Source organism: Python bivittatus, unplaced genomic scaffold (genome assembly GCF_059951505.1).
Source record: "Python bivittatus isolate LINGU-HERP-01145 unplaced genomic scaffold, Pbiv_v1 ctg000700_np1212, whole genome shotgun sequence".
Lineage (NCBI taxonomy): Eukaryota > Metazoa > Chordata > Lepidosauria > Squamata > Pythonidae > Python > Python bivittatus.
In genome coordinates, this window is record NW_028277098.1 from 69603045 (window position 1) to 69616422 (window position 13378).

The 13378-nt window shown below is 39.8% G+C and overlaps 1 protein-coding gene across 4 annotated transcripts in view; it reads right to left on the bottom strand.

Annotated features, from left to right (window-relative positions):
* The window catches only part of SYT6 (synaptotagmin 6), a 157300-nt gene extending 146002 nt beyond the window's left edge, over positions 1–11298 (bottom strand). For 3 of the 4 annotated variants that reach the window (XM_088153511.1, XM_088153510.1, XM_088153512.1), the window contains exon 1: positions 10929–11298. In XM_088153511.1, the coding sequence (XP_088009637.1) occupies positions 10929–11073 (145 nt within the window). In that variant the 5' untranslated portion in view covers positions 11074–11298. Of the gene's footprint in view, positions 1–566; positions 618–10928 lie in introns of all 4 variants that reach the window. The other variant, XM_088153513.1, reaches the window with a different exon arrangement.
* Between the last annotated feature and the right edge of the window lie 2080 nt (positions 11299–13378).

A 13378-nucleotide genomic window follows, 5' to 3' on the forward strand; every position in this document is an offset into this window, starting at 1 on the left:
GTAGGGCTTCTTTTTTAAAATAAGATTGCATATTGAAAACAGCAATTTGTGATTCAGCTGGGAGGAGGATGGAGAAAGATCCATTTAAACAATGGTACATTCACCAACACAGCCATAGATCCATACCAACACTTCCAGGGGCCTAAGACCAACCTTCACATTGAGAGTTAGGTGTGTGAAGAGTTGCCCAACCTCAACTAGGCAGTCACCTAAGCCTAGCCTTGGTCCTTTCTTATGCAGAACATTTTACCATATTTAAAACTTCCTGACTTGCTCTGCTGTAGTTTGCTTTACTTTCTGCTTTATTATGTTGGCAGCAAATGCAAACTTATGACTGATTGGCTGCCAGCTGTTTTACATGGTAAATTGCCAGTGGGAGATATGCTATGTGCAGGCTCAGATAACATAGGAAAGCATTAGACCGTCATGGAAGGAAGCCTCTTATCATCGTAGCAAAGGTGCCAAGAAATTTCCATTGGTTGCATTTGGCTCATTATACAAATATTCTCATTCTGCCCTGCTGGCTCAGTTGTGCAGCCAGGCATTCCAGGATCATCAATATTCACCTGTGGGAGTCTCCCTGTGTTCTTCTTAGCCTGAGGCCAGGTTATCAGGAACTGGAAAGAAGAAAGTAGGCTAGTTGAGCTACCCAACTGCATGTATCCTCCTTTTTAGTTCAATGGCCCCTGGAGACTCAAGTGTATTTTCATTTCTGTTCAAAAGGATGCAAAGGTTTTATAACTCTGTAGGCCAAGCATCGGAACATTTGATAAGGCTGGAACTATGTATTTTAGATAAGAAAGTCAGTTCCCCCAGTTATGCAATCCACTGGATTACATTACATGTAATATAAAAATGCCATCAGCTTTAGTTTCTAGACCAGCACAACCATAGATTATTTGGCAGCATACAAAGTCACATGTTGTGTTCATGACACATTCCCATTACCTTTTTCCAGTGTCCACAGTGGAGGAGAAGATTTGGTTACCTTGCAACAAAACATTCTTTATCTTAGTGCTTAAGATCAAAGAGCATGAAGAGGCCGCTGAACTACAAAGCCTAACTTGAAGCATGGCCAGTTATGAGGAACCCTGAGAGCATTAATTAAGAAACATTTAGAAGCCCACAGGTTGGTTCTCCCTATTCCAGCCAAAGTCTGTCTAGAGATGTTTGCAAGATAGCTGCTGCTTCTCCCACATATACCTGTTTTGGGTTCCAGTAGAAACAGTAAGTGTTGAGCAAACACCACATGCCATTTCTCCTTCGGAAGAATAAAAGAAAGGATGGGTCACCCTCCAAATGAAAACAAACATTATAACAACTCCACTTATTTTAAATGTTATTGCAGGGTTGGTTTATAATACATGTTGAAATTCATAATAAGCTTAAAACGGGAGAGAAGCTGTGGGGTGGAGTTATCTGGAGTGGGAAAACTGTGGGTGGAAAAAGGATTAAGCACATGCCCCATTTCACTCTCAACCACAACATTTAAAGGCAGACAATGATACAAGGCCGCATAAATAACATGCAGTGATGTATTACTTTTGTTCCTGGCTTGTATTAGAACATGACAATTTTTTTTTCTTCCCAGCATTTTTCCCACATATTCAGGGTCTGCTTTTTTCGAATCAAAAGAATGTTGATCTGTTGGTTGCAACAGGAATTGACCAACTGGCTTGTCACCCGAGCCTGACACTGGGGGCTGAGAGAGAGTGACTGGCCCAAAGTCACCCAACTGGCTTTCATGCCTAAGGTGGGCCTAGAACTCAGTCTCCTGGTTTCTAGCCTGGAGCCTTAGCTAGTAGACCAAACTGGCTCTCAAGAGCATGACAATATTCCTGGCCATATCTTCACTAAACAGATCACTTTTATAATTTTTTTTAGTTTGTTCCTTTGTTAAGGACTAATGAAAATCAATGTTAGGAAATCATAAGTTATAATATCTTATTCAATCCCAGCTTTATACATTTGGGAATTACTAACAGATATCTTTACAGATTATGATGTTAGATGCTTTTTACAAATAACTTCAAAGGTATGTATTACTATACTTACAGTGAACAATTTAGTAACTCCTAAAATATTAGTATAAAATATGTTTATATTAACCTCCTGTTAAGAGGTTAATATTTGAACTATGAAATTCCTACCTCAATTGACATGCTACAAATAAGCAAGAAAAGAATAATGGTGGGGGTGGGGTTGATTTTATCTGTAGTCCAGCTAGAAAAAATATTTCAACACAGCATAGAACCTTATTTTATTTTTTTGTAAACAGCCAGGATAATATATACACTGATGTAGTCTTTTATAGATGAAATAAACTTATTTTAACAACACAACAATCAGCTATGGAAGAAAATAGTCGGCATTTGTATATGCATTTTGAAGGAATGGGAACAAGAGGCTTGGTCTCCTTTCAGTGATGACAAAGTAATGTCCCAATTTATGCTGGAGATAAAAGTTTCAGGATATAGAAGAGAACTCTACATACTCTACATACAAAGGATAAATGAAGAAACGTCTGTTTGTTTCTATGCTGAAGACCTTTAGTACTGTTGAAACATTGCTGAAAAGCAATTAGGAAGAAGTAGAATTGAATTTATATTAAGTACTCCCCCTGAAGTCCTGCTATGTTGTCTATTCTTGGGGGCAGTAGTGGGAAGTGTTCTGGGAAGAACCCTGGGAGTGTATCCCAAGAATATATACTCCCAGCAGAGTCACCCAAGCCATGAAGGTCATCCCAGTGACCCAGCTAAAGCAAGCAGGCACCTATGTCAGGCAGCAACAATATAAGAAGATGCTGACTGCAGATGGTAACTTTAGTGACAAAGGCAAAGCAGCATTTCTTACTGCATGGGAGAAGGCAATAGTAAACTAAGAAAACCGCAGGGATAGACAATATAAAGTGACTGAGGATATAGTGCCAGATGATGGCACCCTCAGATCAGATGGTACTCAATATGCTGCTGAGGAAGAAATCAGGATCTTTCTGAGTACAGTAGTAATGATGTTTATGGCATAGCTAGATTAAAGATGTTGGGATGTCTAGTTACTGATGTTGCTATGCAGGAAAAGAAAATCTGAAGCAGCAAAGATGGAATTACATGGGAACATGGAACATAAGAAGCATGAACATGGGGAAACTCAACACAGTGAAAAATGCAATAAATCTACTACACTTTGACATCTCAGGCTTCGGCAAATTGAAATGGACTGGAATGAGGCACTTTCATTCAGAAGATTATACAGTTTGCTACTCAGGACATGAATAGTAAACAGTATGAAAGATGACATGAAAAATAAAGAAGGAACAGCTTTGCTTTTGTAGTCAGGAAGGATATAGCAAAGACAGTACTTGGGCACAGTGCAGTCAGTAACTGAATAATATTAATAAGACTTCACAAACAAACCTTTAATATGGCAATTATTCAAGTTTATGCTCCAACCACTGATGCAGAAGAAGAGGGGGCTGACAAGTTTTATGATCAAGTTCGATATGAAATTGACAGAACATGCTAGCAAAATGTGCTGCTTGTGGTTGGAGACTGGAATGCCAAAGTCGGAAACATTAAGAAGAAATGGATACAGTTCATAGTTGAACTGTATGGCCTAGGAAATAGAAATTCAGCAGTTTTTGCCAATCCAGTGACTTCTTCATTGCTAAGATAGTATTCAAACAACAAAACCAATATCCATACACATGAATATCACCAGATGGAGTATACAGAAATCAAATTGATTATATTATTGGCACAAGGAGGTGGAATAGTTCAGATATAACAGCAAAGATGTGATCAGGGGTTGACTGTGGAATGGATTAGAAACTGCTCACATGTGAGTCCAACTCAAGCAAAAGCAGAAGAACAAAGCCAACCAGTTTCCATGGTATGATCATGAACATATGCCCACCATTTTCAAGGAGAACTTCAAAAATCATTTTGAATTCCTGAACCTCATTAACAAAGAATGAGAGGAACATGGAATGAAATCAGAGAACTGTTAAGAATTAATGTGAAAAGATACCAAATAAAAAACAGATTAAAGCAAACTGGATGACAGAACAAGCTAGCAATTGCCTAAGAAGGGAAGAAAAGCTGAAGCCAAGAAAGACAAAGGTCTAAAGAAATTTAATGAAGAATTTCAGAGAGCTGTTAGAAGAGACAAGAATCAGTATTACAATGGCATCTGTAAAGACACCAATGATTGAAACAGACATGGAAAAACAATGAAAGTCTTTCAAAAGATTTCCAAACTCAGAAAAAGATTCCAGTTTTGAATTAACTTGCTAAGCAATGCCAAGGGAAAAAGATTGAGAGAGGATACTGAAATTCTGTACAGTAGAGATATTACATCTGACAAAAAAGCTTGGACATCTCACAGAAAAGAGTGAATATTCTATTAACTCCTCACTACAGTGCCTCCAGAAAATCAAGGATGAAGATGAAATTATGGTCTCATTTGATGTCACAGCACTCTTTATATCCATAAACCCAGAACTAGCGAAAGAATCCGTATCAGCAATACTACACAAGACACCCGACCTAACCAAATACACCCAGATCGAAATACCCAGAATCATGGACCTCATCAACCTCTGCCTCACTACCTATTTTCAGTTTGATGGACAAATATACCGACAAACAGACGCACACCCATGGGATCATCACTGTCAGGACTCATAGCAGAGTTTGTAATGCAACGCCTAGAAACTGTAGGACTTCCACACATACAACCTAAAGTATGGATCCGGTATGTAGATGACACCTTTGTTATAATAAAAAAGGAACAACTAGAGAAGACACATGAAACCATCAACAACATCTTCAAAGGAATAAAATTCACCAGAGAGGAAGAAAACAACAACACTACCCTTCCTGGATATCCTCATCAGCAGAGGAAACAACAGCAAATTAGAAACCCAAGTCTATTGGAAGACAACCCACACTCATCAAGTACTCCATTACCAAAGTAACAACCCAACCTCCCACAAGAGAAGCTGTGTAAGAACATTATTCAAGAGAGCACAAACACATTGCAGCAACCCAGAACAGCAGAAAAAGGAAACAGGCCACCTATACGACATCTTCCAACAAAATGGATATCTATGCAACTTTATCAAAAAGTGCCTGACCACTCAACAACACAACCAACACAAGCTATGAAAAGGATAACACTGCCATACATCAGAAACGTCTCAGAAACTACCAACAGACTATTACAACCACATAGCTTCTCCATAGCACACAAACCAACTAAAGCCCTCCAAAACATCTTAAGCAAACCAAAAGATCCAGTAGCCCAAGAAGAAAAAACAGGAGTCATCTACAACATACAGTGTAAGGACTATAACAACCACTATGTAGGACAGACAGGCAAAAGGCTAGCAGAGCACATACATGAACACCAGCTAGCAGTCAGAAGACATGAAGAAAACTCCTTACTCTCACAACACATGGACAGACTTAACAATAGTTTCAACTGGGAAACTGTCAGCATCTTAGACCAAGCTAATCCAAAAATGTGAGGGAATTCCTGGAAGCTTGGTATTCAGACAAGGCAACCATCAACAGGCACACAGAGATAAACAACATCTACACACTATTCAAAAGAGACAATAAAAAGGAAAACAAAAGACCAGAACATCTCCTCACCAGCAATCATCACCCAGATAAGCAGAGACTAACACCAAGATTATCACCAGACATACAATCAGCAGTAAACAATACCCTAATCAAGGAACTACCAGAGGAAAAAACAAAACAAACCCCCACCCCCACCAACACTGGCAGGGCATGCCACTGTATATAAACAGAGAGCAAACCCCATTCCATTCTAGCACTGAAAATGTTACCTAGCCAGGTAAGGAAACATTTGCAAGAAAACAGCCAAGCTCAGAGAACTCCAGGGACTTCACAGTTCAACCCTGAGCTACACATATTCTCTTCTACTGATATTACACCCAAGGTATCGTAGATGATATTCCCTATTTACAAGGACAGAAGATGAAGTTAGATCAACATTCTGGTCATTACCAAATTGGAAGCTACAGAAATTGATGGAATATCTACAGAAACATGGCAAGCAACAGAAGAAGAATCAGTAAAGGTTGCAGCCAAACTATGGCAACAAATCTGGAGAACACCACTATGGCTAACAGATGCAGAACTGTGCAGGCAATGTTTTCCCCCACGATACTCTATGGAAACAAAAGATGGATTTTGAAGAACCAGAATAGAAAGAGTATTAATGTTTTTGAACTTTGATGTTGGAGAAGACTCCTGATCATTTATTTTATTTATTTGTATGGCCGCCAAACAAGTGACTCTGGGTGGTGAACAATATTAAAATAAAATTAAAACAATTATAACAAACAATACTAAAATTAAAATACATAGGAGCTAAGGAAGGTATCAAAATCAACATTTGTGAGCACAGCCAGGAGACAGGCCCTTTCACACACTCAGGGCCCCAAATACCATGGACAGCCAAGAAAATAAACAAATGGGTCATCAATCAATCCAAAGTTCTCACCTGAGGCACAAATGGCCAGGCTGAAATTATCATATTTTGAGCACATTATCTGAAGACTCTCTGTAGAAGTCTATAATGTTGGGAAAGGTGGAAAGAAAGAGAAGAAGACCAACAGCAAGGTAGATGAACTCAATTACAGCAACAATGGGTGCACCACTGGAAGACCTAAAGGCCCAGGTTGGGGAAAGATCATCCTGGAGAAAGTTTATCTATGTGGTCATTAAGAGTCCATTCTGACTTGATGCCACATAATTAATCAATCAAAATATTAAGTACTGTATTCCATGATCCTCTTGCAGGTTTGGTTGGAACTAGGGAAGGGTCTTTTTTGATGACTGTACTTAGGTTCTAGAGCACCATTCTGGGGGAAGCTCATTTACTTCATTAATAACCTTTCCTTCTCTTTATACATTGAAGTTTTAATATTGTAAATATTTCTATTACTGCTTTATTTTCTGTTTTATATTTCTTTATAACAAAAGCTCTTTATTTGTTCTGACTTGAACTCTGTTGAATACAGGCAGATCCTTTAAATCAATCAATCAATCAATGTGGGCATGTGTCAGGAGCCACCAACTCAACACACCTAGAGATCTTGAAGTGATGGCTTCTTATGGAACATCTCCCTCTTTGACACTGTTGAAGAAAATTAGATTTTCTTCATAAATCTCTTCATAATCCTCCCCCCATTGCCACATATCAAGAAAAACCTGGACAATGGGAAAAAGGAGGTGTGTGCATTTGTGGGCAGCTATGAAAGAGAGGCAGAGAGATAATATATATATAGATGAATGAATACATACATGGATGAAGTAAAGTGGATCTACAACTTTTGAATTTGGGACTATATAAAATTTGGGACTATATACCAAATGCATGTGATCTGAAAAACTTCCCTACTCTTGAACTAAAACAGAAATATGCAACTTTTATTGGGCTGATGATTTCATGAGCCTTCAGTTGGCATGTCAGGCTGCATTTCAAAAGCAGGTGGGGGGTAGGGAAATATACTGTATAACAAGATTTTAAAAGTGGATGAGAGAGTAGTAACTTTAATGTTTTGTTTTTTTTTAATCTGCACTCAGTCGTTACCGACTCTGCAGTGACTGCTTGGACGAGTCCTTGCAGTTTTCAAGGCAAGGTGTTTCGGAAGTGGTTTGCCAGTGCCTCCTTCCTAGAGCAGAGCCCAGCTGGCGAGCGCAGGAGGCAGGGTTTCCGTTGCTTCGCACCCTTTTCGGGCGAACGCGGTTTCGCACTTATCGGCAACTGCTCCCGACTCCTTTTGCAAGGCGCCGCCAGCATTTTTCCTCCCCCCGGAGTGAGAGTACCCATTTATCTACTCACGTGAGTTTTCAAACTGTTGGGTTGACAGGAACTGGGGAGGAAACAGGAGCTCACCCTGTTAACGTGAAGGCTGGACTCGAACCGCTGAAGCGTCAACCATTTCTGGCCGGCAACTTTCAGCGTCATTAAGCCACTGTGCCACCTCGTCCCCAACTTTAATGTTATTGCTTTTAATTAATTGTTGAACTCTGCTTATCTCCACTCATTTCTGCCCATCTGGTTCAATCCAGTAGGGTGGGTACGCTCTGGGTCCTGTCAGTTAAAGAATGTCTCTTTGGGACCCAGGAAACACACCTACTCTGTTGCAATTCCTGCCCTGGTGGGTTGTATTCTTCTATATGTTGATGTTTTAGTTGTAAGCCACCCAGACTCATTTAGGAGTCAGAGGGCTTAAAAATAAATAAAATAAATAAATGTTTTTGTGAACCGTGTAAGCTCTGTTTCTTTTTATTATTTATATGGCTGGGCAGGGTGAAAGAGCATGGAGAGTGGAAGGATTAAGTGTCTCTAATTCAGTCAGTGGTCCCAATCCCTTGCACTATGCATTTAACATAAAATATAGTTGGGCCCTTCGTATCTCTGAAGATTAGGATGATACCCTTTCAGCAGTCCAGGCACCAGAGGAATATTGCTGCAATCTCCTGCTACTGGCATCTCAAGGTAAGGTTTGAATGGGGCAAAGCTTATGGGGAGTTCATAAGTTTACAGGCATGAAAAGAAGTATAGAAGCCTTATCGTTCTCCAATGACGCCATTGGGAATACAGTGGGATTCTGAACTGGACTCAAAAAATATGAGCTAATTGTTTACGCAAATCCTAGATTTCTCCAAGGAGTTACTTTTAAGATCCTGTGCAAGTCTCCATATCACCCGACTTTCACAAGTTTCATTCTTGGATAATTATACATGACATAAGATAGGCATTTTTCATAGCAGAACTGGCTCCTCTCCAACCTACTGAGACTTCATATCCTTTCTACATTCTGCAAAAACGCAAATCTTGATTCAGTTTATAATTCCTTGAGATATAAAAGACTCTTCTCTAGAATATACTATAGCAATAGTATGAACACAGGTGCATGGGAGAACTCAGGTACCTGTATTCAAAGACAGATTGATATTCCTAGAAAGGTAATTATGAACTTCATAGCCATCACTAGAAGACTATGCATGAGTCATTTGATGGTTAGCTCATCAGAATCAAGGCACTGTTTGTGACGTGCTGGGAACAGCAGAACGAGTGCTCGCTGTACAGCAAGAGCTGTCTCCAGCATAAACCTCAGCACTCATATTATTCCTGCTGAAATCACGGCATCTGTCCTGATACAACTAGTCTGAAATTATATTGAGAAGATGGGTTTAGGTGAGCAGTTCTGAAATAAAGTTTATCAAGTCTTCCTAAAAAATCTTTGACGTGGAAACTGCTTCAGAAAACACCTGTTTCAGAAATTTCTCTTGTTTCAAGAGCAGGGTCCAGCCCTGGAACCTGTTTTGGATGCCAAGATTCACATTTGTTATTACTTTACACAATGCAAAGGAGAACCCCCCCCCCCCCCACAGTTCAGTATCTGAAATGCAAATCTCTCACTAGAGAGTAAAATATAGCTAAGGGGATCCTGAATACATAGAGCCTGGGAAAGGTGTGAGCACACCTGTCTGAAAAATTAATTTTCATTCCTGGGATCACAGGAACTCACCTCCTAGTAAATCCTGGAGCCTATTTGCTGAGGAAAGATACAATAAGCCATAAAGCAGCATAAAGATTTGCACTTCATGAAATCAGCCTCGTTGCCCTCCAGTCTATTACAGCTGATTTTGAAACCAATCTTTCCTAAGGGCTTGTCAAAGGCAATTCCAACAAGGAACTCTGATTCCGATCTATGTGCCAGTGCTGTGACAACAAATACTTCAACAGGCTAAACCCCTTCCAGCTGTAGCTGGAAATGGCACAGAAATTTCCTGGGGTAAGTGGGCACTAGTAATCACTTTTATATGCAATTTTCAAGACACAGAGGAAAATGTTGCTTTAAGAACTGAAGGCAGCCCTATCAGATGAAGTTAACTGGTTCAGACTACTAGTCAGGTTCCCTCAGGGAACTTCATAAACAGAGTCTCTTATGAAGGTATTAGCCTTTATGATTTGTCTAAATACTCCAGGAATGAAAAATATAGCCTACAATCTAAATATTCCTTAGCTATCATGGCTAATAGCTATTAATAGGTATAGCCTCCTATGCCTTTCCATTAACATTTAAGCCATCAATTAAGTAGGTTTCTATATCTAGGGAACAACCATGCTAAGAATACGACAGTCTGGCATGAAAAGAAAAAGAAAGCCTTTGATTGCTTTAACTTGCCATAATGTTTGGAACGTCAAGTCAGCTCTAATCTCACAGTTTAAAAGTCGAGTGTTAATTAGTTTTTAGAAGGAATGCCACTATACCTTATTCACTTCTTCCTCAGAAGCTAAGTTCAGTTTAAGGGGTAAATGATATTTTTGCTTACTTAAATTAATCACTACTGAGTCAAAGCATTGACCAGTTCTTGTTTTTCTCATGTGCTGAGATTTTTAAAAATCACTCTTTTCTTCTCCTTATCAGCAGGCTGGAGCTATATCTACTGCTTTTCCCCACCCTATTCCAGTTTTTTTAAAAATAGTATTTTACTCTTGATCTGGCAACAAATATTACAAGGTGTTTTGCTTGCTTGTTTGTTTGTTATAGTGCAGCTTTGGTGCCAGAGTTTTTATTTCTCCATCATGACAATTCAAATTCCTGCCCATATCACATACTCTCCCTTCCCCTTCCTCTTCTTTCATTACTTAGAGAACTTGTTTTCAACAGGTTTCTTCAGACTCCCTGGCAATGTGTGTCTGCAAGAAACAGAACTTGCCTGCATTTGGAGACAAAGGGCTGGGATAAAGTGGTAAACAGGATGCTGGCATGAGGCTTACATTACTGGGGGGGGGGGGGGGGGAGCTTCTCCCAGACTGTAATTTGAATGCAAGTCAAAGAGATAAAAGTCCTTCCCTGTGGAACAGGGGTACTGTACCTGGCTCTGGGCCATTCAGGTCTGGAAAGAGGAGGAATTCTTTGCAGGTTTCCAGGTCCAGCTGGGGCAGGCTCTTCTGGCGACATAGGTCAGTGACAATTCGTGCGGCCGTCTGACACTGGCTTTCCTCCTTAGCAGCACTCATTTCCAAACTGCATCTCCCTGTGCCTCCTCCCCGAGTGACTAGGAAAGACGAAAGTGGGATGGCAGGATCACCACAACAGGGTCACATATCCCAGGACGCCACTGGTGCCATTGCAGTGCCTCCCTATCCAGAGTCAACCCAAGGGATGCTGGCTGTGGTCAGTGGCCAGGGACGCTGGCCACTGCCTTCTGACTGTCTCGTTGCATCTGAGGGCTGAGAGCTGTAGTTACTGTCAAGGCGTGTGCTGAACAAGTGATTCTCCTCCCCAATTCAGTCTGATTTCCTCCCTGCATATTTCAGAGAAGCTTTTTTAACCCCTTTAGTGCTGTGCTTTTCAGGTAGTGGAGGTATTTCCAGGGACATGGTGTAAAAAAGTGAAGCTCTTTGTGGTGATGGGGAGGGGGATGGCACTGAAATCTTACAGCACAGCAGAACAGCTTGTCACAACACCGAGCTGAAGCTGAGCAATACCATTGGTTGCTACACTGGCTGCTTTCAGCACAAGGGAGAGAACAAGTTTTATTTATTAGCTTATTGCAGCCCTAAACACTCTAAACTGCAGATTGTTAATAGGGTGCCAATCCTGTTTTGTGTTCGGTAATTAGATCATTGTTTTAATTTATAGTACCACTTCTGGGTTCCCACCATCAGAGCAGGCTGCGCAACTAATCTACACGTAGAGAAAGCACCAATTGTCAGGCATGAACAATGATCACATAATGGGCAATTAAAACAATACTCAGTAGAAATGAACTCTGGAGTAGAAGAAGAGGAGGAAGCCAATCTAACAAGGAATGTACAATGTGCCAAGGGGTTTATAGCCCTTTTTGTCACAGATCATAAAAAGTGGGTGTTTGGAACAATGCCACTGCACTTATAGTGTCAGATAATTACCTGTTAAAACAACTCTATAGAAGCAGTGCAAGACAAATTTCTGCAAATGATCCTGGAAATTCAGTGTGTTATGTCCTCAAATAATAGCCTACTTTAATTCCAGATACATGGAATTCATTTATCCTTTTGTTTGTTAAACAGAATTATACATAGATGAAGAAAGTTTGCTATGGCTCTCAGTGCCCTTTTATTTATTAGGGGAGGGGGCACTTTTCTTCTCCTACAGCTCATCCCCTAATTGCATTGCATCCATTGCAACATCATAGTAAAAGAGCATTATGTCTATGGAATTCCACAGAGTTTAAAAGCTTCTGGTTTTGTATGACTGTTCATGATGATGGGAAATCCAGAGTAAGAGAAACATCATAACAGTAATCCCATATTGCAGGTTTTGCAGCCTGGTGCTGGGCTAGAATTATGAGAATGGTATCCAATGCTCCTGGATGGCAATGGGCTCACTTAGCTTTTCTTAGCTGTGCCTTTAAATGTGCATAGGGAGGATCACATTTCTGAAGTTAACTATTCCAATAGGAATACATTCCACATATTTTGGTTGAAGTTGCTTATCTTCAAAAGGACATGCTGGCACTGGGTAAGATGCAGAGAACATAAAGCAGAATGGCCAAGGAGCCCCTTCCTTTCTCACCCTCATTTCTTTTGGAAAAATGTTCAAGTACTTAAGACGTTTTGCTTAGAGGAAAGACGATTATCAAATCAAGGCCCAACAGAAATTTTTAGATTTCTGTATGAGTTGGAGAAGAGAGAATGGGAAGGAACTGCATCTTAGTAGAACTAGGGGGTCATCTGCTGAAATGGATTGGTTGAAGAATTAGGGCAGGCTAGCAAAAGCAAGAAAATCTTCACATAGGGTAATATTTTTAAGTCTTTCATGCCCAGTCAGTTGGCTGATAAGTCTGATGTTCAGAAAATAGGGGGATGGGATCTGATTGTGTTTTTTAAGAGATATCTTTGAAGTATTAATGGCAAAGTTTGAGAAATTCTATTAGTGAAAGTAATGAGATATTTGAAAAATCTAAGAGTTATCAGCAAGATAAAAAGACTTTCAGAATGTTCCTCACAGAAATAACAGCTAAAATTCAATTTGCTATTCTGGGCATTGGGAAATTCTTTAATTAGGGAGCAAGTTGTTCTGGGTATTTTGAATGCTGGTTTACAGATAGCTATTAGAAGACTCTAAATTAACTCTGGAGTTTTCAGAATATGCCATTCTGTAGATGTAAATCAACAGTATTTTCAAGTTATGAAGAAAATTATACTAGGAGTTACTCTGAAAACTTTAATAAGTCTAAAGATAATAAGTCTAAAGGTAATGAAACATTGCAGAGAAAGTTCCAGCTCTCAAGTACCTCTTTCTCTTGTCATTTTTATAAAGTCCAAGTTATTGTTCAAC